We start from the raw sequence: 26,256 nt of genomic DNA, 5'->3' as shown, positions 1-26,256 counted from the left end.
TTCTTCCTGCTTTAATATTTAAAGTAATTTCTACTTTTCCAGACTCCAATAAGAGCCATTAATCAAGCTATTCGCGATAAGCGCAAGGTGCGCCAATCTCGATAGCATTCATTCCAACATTTCCTCGGCTCGATTCAACGGCTCGGCTCGATCGAATGATCGAAAATCGTAAACCTACCGGTGCGTGATTCATCACCGGTAAATCCAGATTGGCGGTGTTTGTCTGAGCAACAGCAGCCCAGGCTCGTCCGAGCGTATCGTGGCTATTTCTACTGTCAGCCAGTGACGAGGACAGAACGAAAAGTTGGTCAGTTAGCGTTGGCAAGTGGCAAGTGGTATTCCTAGGTAGCCAATCTGGGACAAGGACGCGTACACGATTTGTGCGTAAGGTGAGGCGACGCATAATGCGTGCTCCATACATACACCAGATTCATGGAAAGACGAAACTGTGGGAACCGGGTTCCGATCGTTCGTCACTCCTGCGAGTGAATCTAACTGCTATAATCCTGCTAAACCGGCACGGCGTATCACGACAGGTCGCGTGAAGCCAGATCTCGTCTTCGTTATTGTAAATTTATCAATTTTTCTCTATGTTTTACAATAGACAATCTTTTCTAGTACGTAATTTTCTAAGCGAGAGAAGAAGAGAGAGAGAGATGGAGAGAGTTTGAATCTACCTAAGATTATAAACGATAGAAATTTCAAATAATAATTTGTGCAGTTGGATTTTAAAAGATGTTTGTGCAGTACAAGTCATAGACTACTTAAAAAGAATTAAACGAAAGGAAGAATCGAAATAAGTCAATGGAACGTGGAACACGATAGAATACAGGCTATAAAAATTAGATATTGTAAAATTGTTGGCTTATGAAATATGTCGGTATAGTTAAAGACATAAAGTACTTAAAAATAGATTCAAGTGAAAATTTATATGAGGTCATAAGCGATAGAAACTTTGTAGCGCAGTAATCTAAATACAGATTTTCCGATTATGAAATATCTCTGAATAGTTAGGGACATGGGCTGCTTAAAAATAGATAAAGTAAAGAAATATTGAAACGTGTTGATGGAACATGAAAAGAACGCGAAAGACAAGCGAGATGCAAAATTCTGACTCGTAAAAAGCTTCTGTATAAAAGAGACGTAAACCGAGCCGACTGTTCTTTAATTTTCCGTAACCTAACGATTCCGAACAAATGCCTCCGTTCGATGGGGAATTATTTTTAACTCGTGACAGACGAGAAACAAACCGCGTGCACTGTATGCTGACTCTCAAAAATCGTTTTCACGGCACGACCTCAGCCTTTTGTTCGGTTCGCTGTCGAAGAAATTGTGCGGCTCAACGAGAGAAGAGAAAACGTTCGAAAGACTGGATCAGAAGAGATGGGAAGAGAAGGGGTTGAGAGCAGGGAAAACAGAGACAACAGAACCATTGTCTTGTCGCTCTTGGTCGTACGTCTTCCTGCTGTTACGTCATCATTGTTTACTCCAACCCCAAGCAACTCCCTTGTGCACTTTTTATTTCGTCATCTCGATACCCATTGTGCAACCGATTCGCCCTTTTATGGCAAACCTTAACGGGCCCCTGGCTATGGTGCGGCCCTGTCAAACACATCGATCAATTGTCTTTTTTACCGAGCTAGTCGGCTACTAAGTGAAATAAAAACGCCATCCCTTATGTAATCTCACTTAGAAATTCCAAGCGCGCAAGTTTCATTTATTAAGCCATTAAGAACCAAGCAATAACTTAGCATCAAAAAGTTGCAGATTTTATTTGGAAGAGATAAACAATATGAAATTCTGTTTCATAATTACAATATTATAGTAGAATTTGATAATTTAAATTAATTGAAAATTGTTGCAAATGGAATGGTGCATTAACGCAACACTGGTCTTCAATTAGTTAAGATATATGGCACTGTAATTAAAGAAAAAAAGAGTGAACAGGAAGAATGAGAATCAAAGAAACGAAAGAAGAGATATCTAATGGTTCATTAAAATGATTCCAAGCAAGTTTTCAACCTACAAATATAGGTCTTCGATTGTTGCTTGATTCAGCACATGTAGCGGATATCTTCTTTTTCACAAATCACCTATTTTACGATAATTTATTTCAGAAGTTACAGGTTGTTGATTACACTTGATTTTATACCGAAAATTAGATATCCTTCTAAAGAATCTATTCGCCAAATATAAGAACAAGAAAATAATTTTTCCAAAGAAAATCTACTCGATTATCTTTCACAAGGTTCCTATAAAAATAATCCTTAAATTGTGAGTCACCAACGACTAAGAATTAATATATCCAACAAACCGTATAACGTACGAGGTTCACGATATGGCTGTGGCCTCGATGCAAGGCAAAGGTCAGGACTGCATCGTCGAGCGTGCAACAACAAATTGAAAGGGACCTCACGAGAGACAAACCGAAGGAGAGATCGTTTCTTTGAAAGCATCGATATCGCTTGAACCCGCGTAAATGGTCAAACGACGCTGGACTAGAAATCGGCGAAGAAAGCGGCATAATTATGACATTCCGCTTGATGATATTCATGTCCATTGCCGGCGTTTGAACGCCGGTGAAATCTTTCGCTCCGTGGACGGAAGTTGTCCACATTCGTGGTCACTTCCATCTACGGTCCCTATTTCCAAAGATTACAAACGGCCTTTCCGAGAACGGCCTTTCCACTGGTCCGTGTTGTTTCTTGGAGCGAGAGTAGCAGTGACAAGCTGATTTACCAATTTTGGATAAGAAGTCTCTATTCTGTCCGCGCTTTTCTCCTCGTGCGTGCACTGTGTATGGATTCCATTGGAATAAACGAGCGCATTACTCAACTGTCGGTGGAAAGATACATGGGGTGGGTTTTAATACGCGAATGTTAGATTAGGCGGTCATGGTTATTGAATATTTGTATTTCTCAGTGGAATTGACAAAGCGCAAAATTTGTATCGACGAAAGCAAAATAAAAGAGAAGTATATCATTCAAAGAGAAGGTAAAAAGATCGTTAAAATCCCGAAAAACGAATTATTTCATAGGTATTACATTTCCATGAAAAATTACGAATTGGTTATTTTGTCTATTCTGGTATTTTTGATGTTAAAACTTATACTGAAATAAGCAGAATATGCAGAGTTGTAAAATTACATTAAGCAAAAATTGCACCTTTGTAATTAACTAAAATAAGCTAAGTATCCTAAGAAAGTACGTAAATGTATTCGACACAGAAAGTAATAAATGGAATATCGAAATCTACGAAAACTACTCTTTTTATTCGACTAACCAGCTAATAATTTGTAATATTAAAAACAAGTTTGTTTGTCACTTACGAAATACGTTCTCCGATTACCAAAACTTTTCCACAGCGTCGTATATTCACCACGTACTTGACAATCGCGTTCTGATCTTACGTCGAAACTGCTATCTAATTGCACCGATAGATGGTGGATACACAGGTGGAAAGGAACCGAGCACCAAGAAGGTTGGAAAAATATAAACAAAATCACGCGTGCAATTGGCTGCTGGAAAATCAGAGACTGTTCGGAGGTTCGTGCCTCCACGTAGAATCGCGCGAAAACTATTAAGCTTCGTCTCGTCCCGACGCGTCTCGACGCCAAGAATAAACCGACACCCTCCCCACCATCGAAACCACCTTCTACGTTCTTCACATTTCCTTCACTCTTCAAGAATTAACTTCTGAGATGCTTGTTGCTCTTCCTACTCAGCTTTTGTAATTGAAAATGGTTCCACTCAATATCGAGGTTCATTATTGCACCGGACAATTGACTGTTTAGATACTATAGCGACCTTCGCGAAATACATGATTGCAACATCTTGTAGCTTTTATATTTAGATTTATTCTAAACTTTATCGGTGTATTCATAATAGTTGGGTCTCATTATAGCGCCGAGGAAATGCCAATGTGTTTCGTAACATATATATAATGCACGATATATTCACAAAAGGTATCTGTTAGTGCCTCAATATTTCCGTGAAAAGTTGTGAGAATCGTCCATTCTACGTTTCTCGTTCGTTTCTATTTTTCTCTTATACTCGTTGAAAGTTTATCGCGAGGAAACAGTCGCAGGGACAAGTGCTTTTCTATAAATTCGTGGTAAGCTGTTCGAGCGAAAGAAATTTAACGACCGTTTCGTTTCTCGTATATTCCTTTAAAAAGGCAGAATTGAGAGGATAGGATATGGCGAGGAGATGATCTTGAGTTAGGCTAGAAATATTTCGACGTTGAATAAAAGCCTAGAAAGTAACGAGATAGTAAAACGAGGAAATATTCTGAATTAAAATCGTTCAGCTAATGGCAGGTATAGTAGCCTTTATGATAGTAATGTTCTATATTAATGCATCAATTAGCTGCATCAAGGATAGCGAGATCATACTTTATACAGTCATAATTTATTAATCATTTAACTATTAAGTGCTTCATTGCTATTGGACAAATAATGTGTCGTATTATTGGCAACGTATGAAACCTATAAGTCAAAATTTGCGATCATTGTATGATCATTATACGTAAATGTACGGCAATGTTCTTCTTGACAATCAGCTATTCCAAGTTTAATTATTATTTATCAGGATTTATGGAAAGGGCGATGACAATGAATATTTTATGGAAATTCAGAATCCAATTTTTCTAAGTCTTTGATTTTTCTGTGACTATTAAAATACCCACTCTATTACTCGATTCTATTAACAACTGCACTTTGGTTGATTAAATAAATGTGGACGGTGCCCGATCTATGATCAACCAATTACCGTTAGTGGATCTTTTTCTTCGAAATCGCTTCTTGCGACTATTATAATTACTTCGCAGTATTTCATTCCAGACCAGTGATGAAAATTAATATCTATCACTCTACGAGTTTCCCTTTGACAACGGGTAACAGGGTAGAGAAACAGGGAGCTACGAAAATGTCTTTATTTCGAGAGAGAAATTTGACCAATAAAAGAAGAGTTTCAGGCACATAGAAGCTCCGTGGAAGGACACTAGGCAAGGAGTTTCAATAATAAAAAGTATTGCAAGACATCAAAGACAGAATTCCAGCGATAAAAGAAACTGCGTGATGATATAAAAATGAGAAGAATCTAGAGATAAAAAGATCGGTAGATGTGCAGTAAAAGAAATTTAAGCAATATGGATTAGTTCAAGGGCACTAGAAAAGGAGTACCAAATGAAAAGATGGCGCGAGAGAAAAAATTTCAACGATGAAAGAACACACACACAAAAAAAAAGGAAATTGCAGGAATTATGAACAGACTAAACGGATAGTAAAACGGATATTAAAAATTAGTTTAAAAGAATAAATCAACAGAAATTTCAAGAGTAAAAAAGCAAGCTAAAATAAATATTAGAACTCTTTAGAAAGTACTTGAAATTGTTAGAAAACTGTGCAAATATTTCTAACATATACAGCTTGGTATTTGACCGTAGGCTACTGTAATATCTTAATCGAATCTCTTTAACTGTTTGATTCTTTTGGTATTATTAAGAAATTCAAACAGATTACGATAAGGCTGAAAGGAATGAATAAGAATGGCTGGAGATAAGGGATCAACGAGAACGGAAATGAAAGGGGACAAACGTAATAATCGCCCGCGGTGCGAAAAACACTGCTCCAAAGAGCACGGTTATTTTCTGCCGGTGCCACTTGATTCAAGGGGCGTGCTCTTAATTTTAGATTTCCACGTTGCCATAAGACTCGATCTCGCTTTGCTCCCTTGCCCTGTTTTCCCACTCCATCGTGGAACAAAGCCGATAGAGCAGATGTATTGTAATAAAGTTCTTTATCCCACTACCAAGGGCATCTCAACAAAATGAACGGTATATAACCCTCATAAATGTTTTAATCGAACAGAAAAGTTGTTTGTGGTTTCAAACGCCATAGAATGATGCTTAGAAAGATAACGTATATCAAAATAATAAAATAATAAAATAATTAAAAATCTGGTCCAAGTGTATTAGATTTTGTGACGTATAATACTTTCACGCGACTACGAGAAATTGATACTATGAAAATGAAATGTATACACAATTTTGATTAAAGAAAAAAAACTGTTTTAGAAAATAAGGGCATTTGAAAATATTTTTTATGGTCAGTAGACATAAAATTTATAAAAACTCATCGAATCCCAAATATTCCGGAAGTTCTGAGTTTCGCAGACGAAAGAAACCGAAACGAAAGATAAAAAATGGGACAAGAAGATATTTGTGGTTTAACATATTGCGAAATGATATTATTTAAGGAAATAATAAATACCAAAAATAAACGTTCCACGTAATATTACGTAGAATTTCTAAAATTAGACGAAAGAAAATCATCGAGAAAGAAGTGTCCCGGAAGTTACAAACATTTATAAAGTATCTCAGTCTTCCATCTTGACAGAGAAAGAACTTGGAAAGCTTTCCGCGTTGGCTCATAGATCACGTAGCTCATCAGGTCGTTAAAGTCGATCGTTTGTAAAGCGAGAAACGGCGCTCTTGGAATCTTATTTTCCATCGCGTGGGTGCACCGTGTGGGTCCGCGTAACATTTCCTATTTTATTTCTCAAGGTCTAACCTCGAGGTTCATTATACTTCCTAGTAAATTGCGTAAACAAATATCCATACGATAACAAATCTCCTACCTTACTGTTTTTATCTTGTTGCGATCTTTCAATTGTTATGTCTCAATCTGACCTTCGTTTCGACGCAGAAAATGATTTTTAACGTTTTAAGAATATATTCAACATAAAATTGAAACGAGAAATCACATACGAGGATCGCAGGAGAGAAACATGACAAGCACTTTCATTAATTTTAACGTAGCTTTGTGATTAAACAGGGGACATAATTGAAAATGAAATTATTAAGGTAAGCAATACTTTAATATTAACGAGCAATGTTTTTAACACTTTAAGTAGAATGACGAAATTTGTTCAGCTTTCAAACCAATCGAGAAGAAAATTTTGATAACATAGAACTGACGACATATCAAATTTCCAAACTGCATTCCTCTACAAAAATAGAAAGTGTCGTTTATTGTGTTCTTCCGCTATAGTTTCTACATATCGATAGCAACAACTCTTTTTTATTTTCTTCTAACTTAGACATATTTCAAAGGTAAAAAAATACGATTCGATCGAAAATGAGCCAAAGAATGCGGGAAGGTTAAAGTAGCGAGTGGGAAAGTTAGTAAACCGCAAGATTTCCATGTCAAAAATAGCGATAAACTGTTATCGCGGGAATTCATGAATTTACGATATACGCGGCTCGACTGGTATGCGGTTTCAATTACGGTTGGAATATAAAAGAACCGTTTGCAATCAGGTGCATTTATCGAAGACCCATTTCGATACACAATATCAGAGACAACAGAGAAATGAAAAACTGTTGGCAGTGTGACACGGCACGTCAATAACAGGAAGAAAATCCGCATCAGATTGACGAAATATAGATGCAGCCCGAAAATGAAACCAATATAATCGATTCCCTAGCATGACAGGGACCAAACGTCTACATTTTTCTTCCTCAGAATTGAATAGTTAGCACGTGGCAAAATTGATTTTTTCCTGATGCTAACGTTTTTCGTCAAAAAACAGGTGTTTCGTCGTTATCGTAAATAATAACAAGGTGAATTCATACTTTATACTTTACAATATTTTCACTCATGTCGGAAGATCATCTTCACTTGTATTGAAGATATTCAAATTTCTGCTATATCCAAAGCTTGGATGTATCCAAAGTGAACATGCCAAGTAACCAGTAGTGTAGTAACGAACGAAATAGTTGATCTTTATTTTTGATGAGACGAATGGATGACTCATTCGTAGTAAAACGAATGATAAATCGAAACGTGTCCAATAACAAGCGAACAGTAGTAAACGACACTCGTTAGTTCAGTCGCTGACATACTGAAAACTACGAAGCAAATTCGACCATTAAACTGATATAAATAGTTCTTCATCATTTACATTCACTGTGAATGAATCATCCAAATGCGTTACACGCCCAAAGTATAAAAGTATAAATTCACCTTTATATCGGTGGTTTAGTTTAAATTTTCCTCTTTCGTTGGTTATCCTGTCCTTTCTACTTTTACTATCCGTTTTATTCTCAGTTCTCGTAAACGAACCACATCGATATAACCATCGCTAACAATTTAGGTCACAGCTTTATTGGAAGCATGGGCTGATCGTTAACGAAACGAATTGAATCGGAGTCGTCTCCCGTTTCACCTCGCCCCGTTTCTTTTCCCCAGCGCTTGACAGACGCATCGCGGTGACGTAACCGTTCCGAATATTCGAAATGGTTCGGTGAACTGGGGTAGGAGCAGCGTGGGCGATGATTCGTTTCGTTCCGTTTAACGTAGGTCGGAATTTGGGCTGTGGAAATCGGACTCGGCTTCAGGATTCGTTCCTATTACCGCAGTTCGTGTTGACGAAATCCGTAATCTCTGCTTCGAACTCGTTTCACCTCCCAACGCGTCGCTGGGAAAAGTTCTAAAATTTCCAGTTTCGAGACTGCAAAGTGTATAGCTTTCAGTTTATCAAGGTAACTGACTTTCAAATCCTTTAATTTCCGAGGGTTTCTATTTCTAAATCTCTTCATTTTCTCGTGTTAAAAATTCGAATCTTTTGATCTTCTAAAAATATAATTTCTGAATCTTTAAATACTCCAATGCTCAAATCATCAAAGTTTCAAACACGTCAATGCTCATATTTTTGAATTTTTTAATTTCCCAATGCTCGAGTTTGCAAATTATTAAAGTACCCGTGCTTAAGTGTTCTAACATGGCAATTTAATAGATTTTTCAACTTTTGAATGTATAAATTTTCAAATGATCGAATTAAAATTTTGCAAATTTTCAAGGTTTCATTGCGTAAAGTACTCCAGTCTTTGAAATATTTTAAATCGTGCGATCGTCAAGTAGATAAGCGAAGTCGGAGGAAAGTAATCGTTGGCTTACGTGTATTATGCAAATCTTCTTACCGTTCTTGTAAAAATAATGAGATCATCTACGATGATGGAAAGAAATCAAACGCGCACAGAAGAAACCTATTCCGTTATGGACCTTGGTCGTTATGCCCAGTCTTTGTTAGTTTCTTAGTTTCGACCTTTGATCTATTTCCAGACGAACGCCGTGTCGTCATGATAAACCGGCATTTTACCTCCACCAGGCAGGACGTATTTCCGGCCACGTTAGTCAGCCAGTTTAAATACACTTGCATTAACCACTAAGTTTTCGTTTCTGTCCGCTCCTTTCCCTCCCCTTACCTGAAACCCCCGTTTTCTTTCTCCCTTGACAGAGCCAAGTTGTATTTCTGACTGCCTCTCACCGACAGATCGAGGTTAATTGGCTACTATCAGGACGAAAATTAGCGCGAATTAGTCCCCGGACGATGAGTTTCGTCAGTTGAATTACGGCCCGCGAGTTTTGGCCTATCAGTTAATTAATCGCGCGACGCGTCGTGACGTTATCACCTCCGTCTACTTCCGAACTAGTGCAGAAACATCAGCCAAAAAGCTTGACAGTTACCAGTACCGTTATTCCAAACGTTACGTTAATCCTCCTAATAGTCTCACATTCAGATTCTCATAAGCAACATCGTGCCTCTAATTTACATTCGAGGGATTTAGCTTAGAACTGCCTTTCGGTGAGTCAGTTACTGTTAAGACCACCGACATCAACAAACACGAATATCACTATCGCGAGGAACAAACCTGCTGTTATAGTCCGTAATGATCTTGGGTAATCTGTGAAGATACTGAAGATTTGCATGATGCCGCAAAACACTTCTCTCAGCAAATGCAAAAATTATTGTACATGTTTGGCGCGGACGTGCTTGTCGTCTATATGGAGACTGAATTTGCAAGACGGTGAGAAATATTATATTGAAATTATGGCTGTCAATCATACTTTACTACGTCCTTGGCGTAATTCATCTTTTGAAGAGGCATAGATAGGTTTGGAATAATTATAGATGCATTTACAAGAGCAATGTAATTCTACGAATACCTTGTTTAAAAATATCGAAATATATGAAACAGAAATTAAAGATGGTAGAATATTCCGTCAGTTTCCTGGAGAATGACAAACGTAGACAAAAATCGTGGAGAAAAATTTGTTTCTCTTTCACGAGCTCTGCAACTATCCAAATGATGTCATAAACCGTAGTATGTAGTCAAAGCCCTCGACACCCACTAATTCTTTGTCTCTATTCGACAGACTTTCTTCTAGTTCACCTACGAGCATTTTTTCCGTAACCTCGTCAGTGACCTCCTAAGTAACCCGATCTAACGCAACAGCAATTGCGCTAAATTGGTTTGGTCGCGTTGTAATCTACTCTAATCTAACTTAATCGAGTACATCGTTTCACGCGAACTGCCTCGTCTCTACCAAAGGATAGTTAATCAGCCATGGACTTCTTGAAATTCCTTCGTCGTAACTCAGCAACCCTCTCACGGTGGACAGCGACGGAATAATAAAAAGGAGCTGAATGATCACTCACCGTCGTCGCTGATTTCGAGATTCGTGTAGCTGTCCCAGTGCAGGATGGGATCGTTATGAGCGGAAGCATGCGGTACTGCTGGTGTTGGCGCCGGTATGGGCCCATCTTGACGCTTGGCGTCGGTGGCGAAGTACAAAGTCACCACGCTGTCCGGAGGACATCGTGGGTCATCGCAGGCCACGTCCAGTTCCGATCGAGGGAACGACACCACGTTCTCCGTTATTACACAGGTATGGAACTAAGTGGAATCGAGAATTCGTTTTATCGAGATGACAGCGATGGTTTTTAAGATAGTTTAGATAGGAAGTAAATTCGATAAAATTTACCAGGGATTAGGACTTTATCTGTTCAGTTATCATATTCGTAGAAAGTTGTGCATATGTTTCTTCTTTGTCAAATGTAAGTATAATATGCATATTAGCGTCTTTTCGCACAATTAGACTAACATTAGTGAAATTTTGTCAAGTCATAGATTATAAGTTACTAGCGTTAAGAAAATCCTCGTGATAATAAAATGTTTGGAATTAAAGAGAATGTTACACACGACAGGACATCCTATCAATTATCCCACTGGACATAAAATTCGAAAATCTTGAAAGTGTAACATCGTAAAACTGTAATATTGTAAAATTGCAAAATCTATAACTTCCAATTAAGTGGTAACTTCTCAATTCCCTAATATCTGTTATTATCGTTTGATAAATCGTTGCTACAGAGCCGAGCGTCTTCACCGTATCAGTTTCAAATACAATCGAAGACAGCGTTGGCCGATTAACGGAGCATTACTCCGTTCTTTGATGATTTGAACGCTCAACGTAGCTCATAGTTGTCGGGAAAAGCGATACGATCTAATTACGTTCTTCGACAGCGGCCGCATCAACGTGATTAGAATTGGAGAAGTTTATGGGAAGTGATTTCGACCGCGACGTGGTTAGTTGGTAACAGTACCAGCAGTAATTCACGTAGTATCGTTTGCAGGAGGAGATGAGAATGGAAATGGGTTTATGTACATTAGTCAAACATACTTCGCTGACAGGATTTCTTGTCGAGTGCACATTTGAATCTGTCAATTCAGTTTAATTGGGAAAGTTGTCGCTCGTTTTCGTCTTACCTGCAGGGAGAACATCACTTCCCGGCTCTGCTTCGAATACACCCTGTGGTAACATTTCACCAGAATGTCTCCCCTAAGACGAAGACCTCCGAGATTTACGGTGAACTCGCGAGCGTTCGTAACGGAATAGAGATCCGAGGTGTAGACTGGTGTCAGGCCTTCGTAGACCTTGAGGAATGCTCGGCAACCTGTAGGCTCGAAGAGTGGAACGCCCAGAACGGTGAGATGCGTTAAATAAAGTGGAGATTGACTGATCCTCAAGGAACCTGACAGAAGTCCGCTGAAATACTTGATGTACCTGCGAGTAAGAACCGTAGAAATTCTTATGTAGTTTTTCTAACCATTTCACTACTGTGAATGATTGCTATTTCTTATCACGAGGGAATTTCACCCAACTACTAAGTAGATTATAATCGCTCGAAAGGTAATATTTATTTTGTTAAATATACTGAATTCCCTACTTTTCATATTAATTTGCAATTAATGCAGCAAACGTCAATATTTTAAAATATTTTCTATATTACAAAATTTGCAAGCTATTTTCAGAATATTAATGTGAGTCATTTTTTTTTCTTTATTCATATGCTCTACAAAACACGCAGCGAATGCAAACTTTTAGCTGGTATTAGCATTATACGGTATATATGAACTGACATAACTACCATTAACCGTATTATGCGACTATTTTTTCGCAGAAATATTCACAACGAAAGTGTTATTAATTCAGCGATTTCCATCTAACATGACCAATTTTTACCACAGGGAAACATTAAAAGGCAGTGACTAGCGTGTTCTAAAATTTCATAATGGAAACATTACGACAGGCGACACGATCCAGCAATTACCACTTCAATAGTGCTTCCCAGGCGTGTTATATCCACAGCATAGGTCAAGGTGAAGCTAGCCTCCTTATTTTTTACAATACAGTCTCGTCGATAAAACAATACTCGGTAAAACAACAACAACAGAAACGTTTTCATCGCGAAACACTCGAGGGAGCAAAAAGAATGGATCGAATCGCGACCGTTCCGATAATAATTCATGTCCGACCACGTATGGCCGATTCCACTTCACACGAGCGCGGCCCGTATTTGGCTGCTGTCGTAAGTTACAACTCGTAACGCACCGTGCGAAAGTATTGTAGCGTCTCCGACTGTGACACTCGCGTGCTAATTAGTGTCTGACCGCGAATGGACTTTTCTACTTCTCGCGTGGCCTTTTACCGTGCGAGTGTATCAAACGAGTGCCGCGAAAAACTTTCGATAAACAGGACCATAAACGGGACCTCTGCGCACGGTTCAAGCTAAACGAAATGCCTTCTGGATGTCTCGTAACAGATTATTGACGGGAGACGTGAACCGGCGTTTTCAATTTTTTATACATTCAGAAGGGGCAACGTGATCGACGGTCTGAATCTTTTTAACGTTACAGACAGCAGACGTGACTCGACGTTTCTCGTTTCATAAACGTTGACATATTTTCTAGGAATATATTTAAAATTTAAATTACTAAGGATTTATTTATCTTGTTTATCTCCACGTTCCATATTTTTACGAATAGAGCGAAAAAAATTGGACCTTCGTGATAGTTGTTTATTAAAAATTATGACGGTTACTACATTCTGGTTATTTTATATATTTTCGTTATCCTATACGCGTTCTCCGGATTTTTCCACTTTTACTATACTAAACGCATAAAAATCCACTGTCTACTTATTAAAGTGGTAAAAATTTGTTTCAACAACGTGATAAGAGATGTTCGCCGCGCGGAGAGATCGATTAATAGTCCCACTTGTAATACACACGGCAAACACGGAAGAGTCGATCGGGTCCGAACGAACCCTGTTCTGAGGTACCTGTCGATTATGCAGCGTCGTGAGCGTTCATGACCGTAATTTCGCGGGATCTCTCACGAATTCCCGCGTGTCGTCCGTAACGAAGCAGATACGATCTCTGTCTCTGGTCGATCCCCTCCGGGTTCGAAAAAAAACCTGTTCCCTTGGTGGCACCTAAGGTGCTTTGAGCGCCGCGTTACACACGTCTCGAATGAGCCAGCTAGCCTGGTGCTTCTCTCGACCCTCGATAATGGATTCATACGTTCGCGGGTGTGCGGCTACGCTAACGACATGCTAATGCTCGCCGCTCGTGGAATTAATGGGGAAACTCGATCGTTCAGGGATGCAAGATCGAGGTGGAACGAGGAAGGCGAAAGACCACGAGCAAAGCACAACCGCCGCGACGCCTGGAGGAATGTTTCACGTATAAGGACACCACATTCGACGGGCCATCATTACGATCATCAGCGTAAGCGTCACACGGCGGGAACTAAACGCGAAGGGTAGCGAGGATCGACAGCGGGTAATGCGTACCGATCGTTGTCTCAAATAGATGGCCAAGCTTGACAGGTTTACCTACGGGAATTATGTTTATGCGGTTATTTTACTCGGATTTTTAGGCGGTCCCAGGTCTCTCATTGGATAGACTGGCATTGATGTAAATGCTGTCGTAACTTGGCGTTTCCGACACGCGTTAAAGCGCTTTTAGCAATGCGGAGGCGGTAGTTTGTGTGCTGTTAGTGGATGGTTGATAGCTTCTATAGGAAGAGATTTTCTGCTGTAAAAAGATTAAAAAATTGAGGAAACCAATCTTTCTGGATGGGTACTAGAAGGGATTTGAAAATTGTGGATAAAAATTGTGCTGAAAGTGGATGTCTTATATCATAGGCGATAGCACGCACAAGAAAGAATTTCGTGGTTGAAAAACATTCAAATTTTCAGAATTTCATTCCCTCTGTACATGGATATCGAAAGAAACTGTATTTAAAAATTATGCTTAAACGGCGAGTCTCCTATCGTGAGAAAAAGAGAAACTAATTTCTTTTTCGTACCGACTAAATGTGGAACACATATAGATATATTTCAAAAGAGATTGTACTTAGAATTGTACTGTATAAGCGTACTATGTAGATTTCTGATGAAGATATATGTAGTATTAATGTGTAAAATTAATTCAATTTTGACCATTTTTGAATCGCACAGTACAATAACGTAGAACGTCTTATATCTGTACGATCGATGTTTAAGATGTCCATGACGAGCCTGATATCTGCTAAGTTACACGTAACCGAATAAGTGTGAGTATATCTAAGAATATGTATTGGTCTTGGTGGTAGTCTATCACGAGATTTACGGGACTTATACGACTGTTTTATTGACGTTACTATATAGGAAGCTTTTAACTTCAACTTTTTACACGCTCATCAAATACGCATTAGAATCCAACGAAATATGATCAAAGTAATTCGAAAAGATTCAGTGTCTTTTACCAACTCATTAATTGCACAGCGATCGATTATGCCGATAAAACGATGATGTAAATTTGCTATTGGCTAAATGAACATTCGAGGTCTCCTTCACCAACAAGTTTCGTTACACAATCTTCAGAAACCTCTCGCGATATCAATTTCCGATTTCAAGCGATCCAATTAACCGACGCTCACAATTCACACGCTGCAAACAATGTATACAATTCACGAAAAGAATAATTGCGTCGGTTTCAAGAACAATCGAGCGCTCTGATGTACATGGTGCATGCATTAACTATGATATAATAATTTTACGTAACGTTTTGAGGATATATAACAAAGTCTACCCGTTTATGACGAAATATAGACGGCAGGTTTGCATGCTTTGAAATAGCGGCTATAGAGTAACGCAATTAACCAGTCATAAGGTGGCTCCTGAAGCAGCCACGCCTGTGCATGTCGTTCATCCAGGTATTATCTGAGTTATTCACGACTAAGAGGCGATAAAGTTTACTTTCTCGTTCAACGTCAACAGGCAGTATCGTCATGCACCGTAGCGATTACCTTCGATGCGAGGGAACCTGCAGGGATCCAATTTTGTCGTCGAGGAATCTTCTCATAGCGAACCTGTCCAACGCCTGATCACGTCCGCCGCAGATGCTACTGTAGTTCATGTACGCGGACACAGCCACACCCAATCGTTCTTTGCTTCCCCTGAACAGAGGCGTGGAATGAGCTTCCAACTTTTTACGAACCGCGTCAATTCGTCTTCTTGTCGTTGGAAAAACAAGAACGGATTAAGACTCACCTGGCGTGGAGAACGACCACGCGATTCGAAGCACCGTTCAGCCAGGAGTCCAGCTCCTTGCATAGGGCGCACAGTCTTTCCAAACTGGGTGCCAGACCCTGCGGCCATCCTGCTTCCCTGGTATTTGGCTCACCGGTACGACCCGGCGATGACAGATTAAATATCTGAAATTTGAACAGACGTGTGAAAGTTGTAGTTATATTGCAAGATGCTCTGTATAACCGAATGCAAATACTCTGTGCTCTTTTATGGTTGAACTAATATTATTATTACGTTATTTACGTTATTATTAAGTTCAAAGGGTTAACGAGTTCTCCGGTATAACAATAACAAGTTTGATAATAAAATAAATGAAGTTCTGTAAGGCAATTTTATGAACTACAAGCCAGATAATTATTACGTTCGAAGTACAATGGCAAGATTGTAAGAATTGTCTACGCTATATCACTTGTCAATTCATTAATTTATAATTTGCAAATTATTATGCAAGAGGGTCCAGGTAAAATGAGACTTCCAAAGTAGAGTGATAGATATTTATAAAATGAAGGATATTGGACGAATTGCGAAGAAATATTAACTTTTTAGGTATATGAAATATCTAGTAATATAGAGTAGCAATCGTGTAACAGTGTAAAATCGACTGATAATTATCTAGCGTTATATAGGTTTCAGAGCATGCAACGCGCTAATTGTAACGCTAATTAGAGAGTATGTAGGATTTATCTGGTAATACGTCAATTATCCTAGGATCATTTTCGTTTAATAGGTATTGTTATTTAATAAAAACGTTATATCAGATAAGCGACCATTAATCTGCAGCCGTTTACTCGCCGCTCACCATATAATTATCACCGTGCTTTCCTCGCAGAAGTGCGGTAGCATGTTCAAGGACGCCCTGCGCATCCTCCCTGTACCAGAGCGCAATGATTCTTTCGGTGACGTAACAAAGCTCCATTACTTCTGTAACGCGACCTCCACCCTTTCCTGATCCTGTCGTCGTCGCGTCCGCGCCGACGCCCGGCGTCCTTGCAGGTGCCGTCGCCGACAAGGACGTCTGTATCTGAAACACGGACATTCTTAATTAGTATCATCATTGATCTTTACGCGCACATTTAATAATTATCCTTATTAGATAAGGCACATAGAACTTAATTTCACTGCTTTTTATGAAGTTTTCATGAAGTTCTTGCGCACCAAAATTTCTTATAGAAAAGACCGAAGAAGAAACTTGTTCATCTGGTTAGTTTTACGCTGCAGATTTCCTTTTTATTGAGAATAAAGAATTTTACAAACGGCTTTGGTATACGCGAATCCTAATTTCTACTAAACTGCTTTCTAGAGAATTCTTTATATCCAGAATTCTAAACAAAGGACTCAAGGAGAATACTCGGCTCGCTACAAATATTCGCATTTCATATCGCATTTTCCCGAAAAACAAATAATTCTAGAGTTGCCTCCAAGGCACGGAACCTAGTTTCGCAAACCGCCTTTTACGGAATTTCTTCTGCTCGAAATGTTCTAAAGAAGTCCATTGAAGAAGCACTTCGCTCACTTCACCGGCAATACGCACAATTTATATTCCTATTTTACCGAACAAAAAACTTACAGTTTGCCCTGCATGAAATTTCTTATAAACCAAAATTATCCAATAAACATATCTAAAAAGCACTCTGCTCACTTTACTACCAATATTCCTCTTTTATATTCCACTTTTGCCTCGAAAAATAGTTACTTTAGATTTACTACGTAAATTCAGCACATTACTTCATAGATATTATATGAAGTCCACAACTGAAAAACATGATAAATCATATTTTCTATCCTTTATAAAAGAACTGTTTTATAATTCAATATGTTGACAATTAAATCTACACGAAAACTATCTTTTTTTTCGATTTTACGATTAAATACATGTTTTTGTCACTCTCTTATAAATTTAAAAAATATTAGCACATTATCTAGCAACTATTTTACGCAAAAGTTAACCCGTTTCACCGGCCACTTTTTACAGAAACTAACTTGTGCAATCGGCTATTTTATACAAGAATAACAACTTAACCTTACGCGTTTCGCGTTAAACATTAAACACGAGTTTTGTGCACACTCTGTGCACGAATACACGAAAGCAACGTGTTAAAAATATTAATTACGCAAAGTAATATTAATTAAACGAAAGTAGCATAAATTCCTTTCTCACGAAACATTACGAATTTGCTACCAATCTTTAAAAAACTTCGCATCGATCGGATTATTCCTTTCTTCAACTATTTCATACTTTTTTTACAAAATACTTTTTCAGCTACCAAGTGATGTATGAGCCGGAAAATCACCAAAAACAGACTTATCATATTTCTCCCGTGTGGTCTTCATCTATAAAGAACCTTGGAGTATTTCGGTGCGTAGACGATCCTGACGACAATGCTGTCCGGCATGGCGATCCTGCCCTTATGGGAATCGCCTTGTCCCAACGAATCGACATGAAATCCTGGTGGTTTAACGCGTGCTTTTATCTTGGCGGGACGTCGACGAAGAAGGATGCGAGCACGACACGGCACGAAGGAATGACAGACTGCCGACTATTGTGCGTTCGCTCGATTCCACTGAATCCACGACGTTCTATCCGACAGTCTAACCACGGTTCCTACTTGCACAGCTGACGTTCAGCTATTCCCCTTCCTTGTACGCCAACTGTGCAACGATTTCTCTCTCCGCGTGCACGTATGATGTAACGAATTCGTCCAGGTAGCGTGACTTCGATCAAAGTCACGCTCGTCATTAGACACAAGTCGCATTAGCCAGTCCTGCGAGCTCGCTGCGCTGGCGGACGCGATAAAACGGCGGAGCGGTGTGGCTAACTCGACTTCAAGGGCAATGCGGAAAAATCGTGTCGACGAAGAAATATGAATAAGTTCCTTGTCCGCGAATTGCGCTGCGTCTGCATAAGCTGTCTCGGGTGTAATTCCAGTTGGCGAGTGATCGAACGAGTTTCTCAACGAGTGAACACAAGGCGTGCGTCTCGATGAATCCGTGGAAAATTGATACAGTGTGTTTTGGAGGTGAAATAAGTGAGAAAGATCTAGATGAACCGAGATGCATGTAAAAATGATTTGTTATAGAGTTTGTTATAGTGTGTAGACATCAGCCAAGATACAGTAGAAATTTCAACAAAATACTAGAAATCAAACTCGCTATCTTTTTATCACTTTTTGAAGATTCTAATCAAGCTTAGAAAATTTAAGAAGTATACAGTTTTCGTCTCCAGGGTGCAGTGGCAATATGCTACATCGATTTATTCTTATCACGTACGCGCACACGTCATGCAACAAATTTTACTTCCAGTAAAATTGGTCTCCAATTTTGTATTCTATCTTCTTTGCAAAACCATCGAAAGACGTGTCTATAATATTATTAATTATTGAAAAAAAGCAATCTTTTTCACAGGCTACAAAAAGGCTCGTTACAGGATTTTCCACTGTTCCCTACAAATACTTAAACAACGATTCCTCTCTGCGCTCGAAAGTATATCTCGCGCGAGATGGCCCGGAGCACATCACAGCTTTATCGATAAACTTATCGTCAGAACGACCTTGCGAAGCGTCATAAACTTCTCTGAAAGATGCAACATCCCATACACTTCCTATCTTTGAAACGTCCATTTCCCTCGCCATACCGCGGAATAATTCAGCAGAATGAAGAAAAGGTACCGCTGCACGATCCCGTAACGCTATCACAGAGAAACAGCCGCCGACAAAGTTTACCCATTGCGATCCTGAATGAAAAATCAGCCCGCCGTCAGGCGATATTACGACTTATTCGCGCGTGACGCCTGACAAATCGCACGAATATCCTCTTTGTCTCTTCCGACGTGGTGGACTTCGCGCGAAAAAGGATGGTCGTGGCATCCGATACGAAAGGCCCCCCGTCGATCTTCGAATCCTAAGCAACCGTGAGAAATACGAAGGACAGGCGGCATACCGAGGTAGGCTGAGCTTCTAAGGAACGACAGCTGCGGTAGGACCGCGCTAACGTAATGGCAATTTCACACGTGAGACCTAACGCTGGGGGGGATTTATGGTCGTAGCAGACCACGACGTACACTATCGTCCATAAGTATTTGAACGCTTCTAAAACATCTCAAATGTATACCTAAACTCGTGGCATAATTGACGTCACAACAGACGCCATGGTTCAAGGTAACACGAAGATCAAGTATAATAAAATTACGTTGGAGGTCACCGTGATCCTAATTTCGTGACACAGCTGGAGTCAGAAGAGATTCTATGGTCCAAGGTAACGCGAAGATCAAACATAATCAAGTTATGCTGGAGGTTTCATCGTCGAGGAAATCAAGTTTGAGAACTTGTCAGATACAGTGGAATTCCATTTATCCAAACTTGTCGGGAGACAAACGGTTTATATAATTGGAGTTGATATAATAGGAGCTTGCCAATTATCCTCGCTACCTACCAGCTTTTGTTCATACAATAAGAGCTCAGGTTCAGATAAATGAATTCAACCAGCAAAAGATCAATTAATCGTACGTTAACTAAAATCTCGTTCATATAAATGGAATTCTACTCTATAAAAGAATTTGTCTGCTCCCAACTAGATAGAAATAGACAAGATACGGGAGATTATTTAACACGTGAAAATAATTCTAGAATGTGTAATAAAGTGTTTTCATTTAACGCCTCCTTTTTTGAAGAGATTGTACATTCCACATACCTTTTCAAATTGGTTTTCAATTTTACGAATACGATTATGATAATCGTGTCTCGTTAGACTGCTAATGAACTTTCGAAATCTTTCACATAACATGCAAACACTATGAGTGTTCAATTACGATGATATCCGATGATATACCGAATGATGATATGACATCAAAAATTTGTATATAGTAAAATTTTACACTATGACAGCCTTTAACTGTTAAGCAGAGTACTTATTGGTATTTCTCTTATAAATATTTTCAAAGTTATAGCTGATTTTTTACTATGAATGCTTTACCTCTCGCTATAACTGGAATCATCAATTATTTGGTCGAATTGCATCAAGTATCGTACAAATACTTATGGACGGTATTGTACGCGCGAGTTGAAGTTGACTGTAGCCCGCGAGAGAAGCGGCGAACCGCGTTACGATCTCGTAAACGTATTTTTAGAGGCCAGGTTACCAGCTTCCTCTTTCCTTTTCTAACTCGCTTCGATACTAGCTCGCTGTTTTGACGGGACCGCTGCGGCTACTCGAACCCCTTTCTTCTGTCCCAGCACGCAGAATCATTAAAATTTCAATTTACACCGAGGCGACACGTGGGCGGAAATCGCGATGGAATTCATTGGAGATGAATGAAAATTTTATCGACGTGGTTCGCGTATTACGAGTGCCGCGCGGTGGATATTTTGTGAAAGATGATACACGATACTGGCGGAGGAACGTCCGTGTCTCATGTGGAAAATTCCAAATTTGTAACTTTTCGCGTGTGAGTTTATTAAAAGTAGAAGAAGAAGATAACTATGTTTCATTTTCCTGAAAAAATAAACTATTCTTTCGTATACTCAAAGACATATTTATTCAGAAGAATGTTCATTATACCTTTTGGAATTGCACTTGAGGTAAAGAGAAACTGCAATAGGAATCTGCAGCATATTGAAACTACCGAGTTGACTTAAGTACAAAACTCATAGCAAAGAAATCAAAACCAGAGATACGTGACAAAACCTACGACGCAAAGGAAAACAACATTTTATTCAAATTCCCAGAATTACACATCGTAAATGTATGAAATTTCTAGGAGATACTGTCCTTTTAACTACCATAGTAATTCTTGTAAATGGACCATGATGCCTAGCTATGATATACGTATAACTTCAAACGCGCGGCGAATTCAAAATAGCTTGTTTTGATTCTGTGAAGCGTTCAAAGACGTAAGACATTGAGATGAAGGGTTTGACTGTCAGGTATATCGTTTTTTAATTGGTTTTTGTTTACACTGGGATTCTTGCGGCCCTTTTGACGGGCCATGTGTAATTTAGAAGGGATAACCGTAGGCTGTGACATTAGTAGGAAGTAATTATTCGGGGGCGTGAAGGAAGCGTCGCGCCGGTAATGCCAATTATCGTTAATCCGCGTAATTGCCGACGGCTAATTTCTAATTGCAAGTGGAGTGCCAAGCGAGAGTGGGCTTTATGGTTATCGACTTCTTTCCGTTTCGACCTCTCTGCTAACCAACGAGTATATACCGTCGAGATCCGATCGATAGCGGAATGTTTCGCCAAAGATCCGGAAAGAATGCATTCCAAACCTATCGGAGTCCTAAATTATTCCATCGAACGTTCATGTTCCTCCGTTTCCCCGATTCTTTCAAGATTGAATCTCATTTAGATTAGTCAAGTTATTTGAACTCTGATTAATTAGATTTATGCTACTTAAAATTATTTTGTCAATACAAGTTGGTTGTTTGATTCACTCGAAATATATATCCTTTCAAGTGTATATATTTTTAACTAATGTAAAATCAATCTACCAATAATGTGAACCTAATACCTGATTCCATGATATTTCCAATATTCTTTTGAGTTTCAAATGCGTCAAGGTTCGTTCCGCTATTCCATGATTCGAAGGAAACAACAGCTGTGCTAGGTAACGTAATATGTTCAAAACAAATTATATTTTAATGTTCAATAACGTTTGCTTCGTCTGGCAGAATCTGGCAGATACACCAAGACGTTTCTTGGCAATACTTTAACTCTACTTTTTTAATTTTATGAATCTATTACCTGAAATCGACTTTGAAGTAACCAACTTTAGAACAGAAGAAAGAAACAGGAAAAGGTACTATCTGTTATACACTATCAATCAAACATTTGAAATCACGTTCTCAGCTATTCTTATTAAGTTTAAAATTAATTCTGCAACCATCGATTCTACTTTCTTTAAGTAATTTTCTTTAGTTCGGTAGATTTTTGATCAAATTATTACCCAACGTAACAGAATCTTAAACCAATCTCCTCTTAAATTTTCCAATCGTACAAACCATGTAGCATCGCTAAACATCAGTAGTGTATATCTTCGCATATCTAGTTCTCACATTTCAAGCATTTTCATCGACACCAAATGCCATCCGAAATCGATAGAGCAATTTCGCAATAAATTTCCGAACGGTTTCCTACGATTATCATTGAGAAACGGTTTCTCGCCACAATCGGTAATAACCAGTTACGAGCAATTGTCAGAATTCCCTCGCGTCGTGCCGCGTTTTGCATTCGATGCTCTTCTCTGTGTATATTTTCACAAGAATAGCCGCGGTATAAGCGTGGATTTCACGAATACATTACATGGCCGACGTCAATATACTTGGATTATCTCCGTGGAACATCAGCTGATACCTACACCGTTCATACGGTGCGCTAGCTTACTGCCATTTTAGCGAATAATTTTCTCCGGTGTCGACATTAATGCGTAAAAGACGCCTTGCTGCTGGTCTAGCCGCTGTTATGATTTAAAAAAAGACCCTAATAAAGCGTAAACGTTCCCTCCAAAACACTTCCCAGATCCGTTTTTCATGCTTCCTCTGGCGTTGCACTTAACAATCCAACGCGTTGCATTTTCAGATAGTTATCTGGCAAAATCTTGCTCTATAATATCAGTCACCGTTACAACGAGATAAATGATCCACGGGATTAAGGGAAAATTGTAAACTTCCGCTTTGTTCGTGATACGTATAAACAAAGTGCTATAATTTATGAAGCAGTAGCTTCGAAACAAGTTTAATATATTTTGTTACTTTACTGAATTTGCGTTACGCCATAACAGGTCATAAGTGAGGCAATTTTTCTGGAAGCTAAGATAATATAACGGAACTCGTTAGATGACGATAAAAGTGTCCTAAGAGAGAAATAGAAAGTTCCGTGGAAAGATGGCAAGCAATTGTAGAAAATGGGAGAGAATTTATGCATTTATTGAAAATTTCTATTTGTGAAGATAATCGTCAAATCTACCGTATGCTGTAATTCCTATGTAATATTTCTCCATATAGAATATTTTCCAGTTCGGCTCTTTCCATTTCAGAATTCCCAACCAAACCAGAGTTACGCTAACGATAAGACCACTGAGGATAAAATCGTGAATGAAACGTAACGATTTACTAACGATATACTATAAATAACTTTTATGTAATATTTCCTCTATACGATGTTTTCTATTTCAATCCATTTCCAAGCAAACCGAATATCACAAATATCGAATTACTCTAACAATAAGACCATTCAGAACGAAAACACAAGCGAAACGTAACAATGTGCTAAACATTATGAATAACTCTTACATAATATTACGTTCGTATAATATTTTCTATTTCATTGCCTCCTATTTCACGATTTTCTCAACGAAACCAAACATGGTAGAAAGCAAGTTACCTCGGGTTACCTTAAGACCACAGAGAACGAAATTACAACTGAAACGTAACAAGAACGTCAAAATTCCCTGGTTCTCGAGGCGATTACGCAGGTGGCGTGATGCAAATGATTTCGTATGTACGTCTCGGAGGTAATTTCGAAGTCGAGGCGGCTTGTGTGCGATTTTGCATAGTGATCGTTCGCAAAACGCTGAATCGCGGCGTCAGGTACACGTGTACGCGAAAGAGGAGGTTGTTCGCCGTAGACGACGAGCGCTGTTTCGAATGTAAATAGGGCTCGGCCGTGTTTTCCCGCGGAATAAATGAAGGTACCGCCTGATGCAATCGACCCCCGTAATCTCGACCAATAAGACGCCACTTCCTCGTACGTATCACGCGTGGTTTGTTTTAATATTAAATATTTAGAGAGCCCAGGTTTGCGAATGGCGCAAATCGCGAATTCTTATCAGCAAATGATAAGCCACAAGCTACGTAGCAGGCTACGTAGCAGGCCACTTAGCATAACGATCGTGCCGAGCATATTTTTCTTTCCTTTTTCCAACTTCACAAAGCGTTTCTCGCGGTCACGACAAGTAACAACGAATAAATCGTAGGTGCTGCAACGAATGAAAAGGCAGGTCCACTTTCTAGTACTTCGAGTAAACGAACGAGAATCAAATATTATTCTCAGTGTGCTATACAGTCATGGGTCAATTATTATTTGTAATAATAAACTGTTGTCCTTTTGAATATGAACCAAACATTTATTTTTTCAGATATTGAAGCCGCAACAGAAATTCGTAACGAGAACAATGCCTGTCAAAAATGTCTAAATTCTTTTACGAACTTCTAATATTTGGAATTATATCGAAAAAATACTGTGCATTTTCGTTATCAATTAGTATTCGTTGAAAAATGTGAGAAGAGCTGCGTTTATCAGGAGACAGAATTAGAATCGACTCTAATTAACAGACCTACTAACCGAGAGTCCGATGAATAATTTATGAGCTATACGCGCCTGCAATTTTCGTGACTGAAAAAAAAACACAAATTCCCATTCTATGTAAAGATCTACGAGTTGAATAATTTACAGCGAAATGCAGTTGGCATAGCGAGGAATTATAATAACGTAAAAGAGTCGATTTTTTACCTGGTGTTGTTGTTTGCTTCTCGAAATGGTGTTAACATTCTTCGGCTGTGCCTCGTAACCTCCATTATGCTGCAACAGAAAAGGAAAAAATACTGAATTATACAGGTCTCGCCATGTATATCTACGATCTACTGCAAAGGAATGGGACAGAAAAAAAAGAAAACAAAAGAAAAAAGCGAAAGACCCAAAAAGGAAAAAAATGAAAATAAAAAAGCAGTAGTTTCCACGCGTGCACATTAAGGGCGTCGCGAAAGGAAATGGGTTGCCCATCGCGTCGAGCAACGATAACAAATACTACGCGTAAATTATTTCCATTGTTCGGCTGAAAGCAGCTGTTGCGTAAATTCAGGCTGATGTGCGCCACGCGTCTGATAATAAACATCATCGATTCCCAGTGCTTCGATTCGCGTAAATCCCTGGTGGCCTGTGAAAACAAATTTCCGTTCCGCGACCACCCTTGCGTGAGGTGTTTCGATTAAATTTCCCAACGCGAACTCAGTCAGTCGTAATTCTTTCTATCTATTTTATATTATTCATATTTTCGTGCTTATATATTTATCGAAGCGAGAGCGCATGGCGAAAATATGATTTCAATCGAGCGAAACAACACCCACGCACCTCGCTTTCTATATGAAGGGCAGTGTGCCAAACTGTGAACGCGATACGGTGCAAAAGGGTTTCAGTTTCCTCTCGTAGTGGTGTCTCCTCCTTAAGGTTATTGTTCACCGTATCCTGGCGCGTGTCACCGCAGCGACAGCAATTTGCCCGCAGCCAAGCGCGCGATAGCGAGCTACTGTTCGAGTTTGTCATAGTTCTTCGGATAAAGGACCCGTGAAACCATGAATAGAATTCACAACTGCTTCGTTGTACGATATTTTTTGTCTACTTTAAGTCTATTTTAAGTGTCATCACACGGAATTTATAGGAACACGATTTTTCAATTGTCAGAGTGATTTACTGATTCTTAATAATCTTAATAATATTCTCTCA

General features: G+C 39.0%; 1 protein-coding gene across 17 annotated transcripts in view; it reads right to left on the bottom strand.

The window, feature by feature from the left end:
* Nucleotides 1-26,256, bottom strand: part of LOC122574244 (tensin-1) — a 202,399-nt gene that overhangs the window by 29,177 nt on the left and 146,966 nt on the right. For 15 of the 17 annotated variants that reach the window (XM_043741603.1, XM_043741601.1, XM_043741612.1 and 12 more), the window contains 6 exons: nt 25,267-25,335; nt 16,563-16,784; nt 15,725-15,888; nt 15,481-15,630; nt 11,614-11,911; nt 10,503-10,740 (listed from right to left, as the gene is read on the bottom strand). In XM_043741603.1, the coding sequence (XP_043597538.1) occupies nt 10,503-10,740; nt 11,614-11,911; nt 15,481-15,630; nt 15,725-15,888; nt 16,563-16,784; nt 25,267-25,335 (1,141 nt within the window). Of the gene's footprint in view, nt 1-10,502; nt 10,741-11,613; nt 11,912-15,480; nt 15,631-15,724; nt 15,889-16,562; nt 16,785-18,105; nt 18,294-25,266; nt 25,336-25,884; nt 26,092-26,256 lie in introns of those variants that run through there. The other 2 variants (XM_043741611.1, XM_043741616.1) reach the window with 2 other exon arrangements.

Source organism: Bombus pyrosoma, linkage group LG13, assembly GCF_014825855.1.
Source record: "Bombus pyrosoma isolate SC7728 linkage group LG13, ASM1482585v1, whole genome shotgun sequence".
Taxonomy (NCBI): domain Eukaryota; kingdom Metazoa; phylum Arthropoda; class Insecta; order Hymenoptera; family Apidae; genus Bombus; species Bombus pyrosoma.
This window is presented reverse-complemented; position numbering and strand designations above follow the sequence as displayed.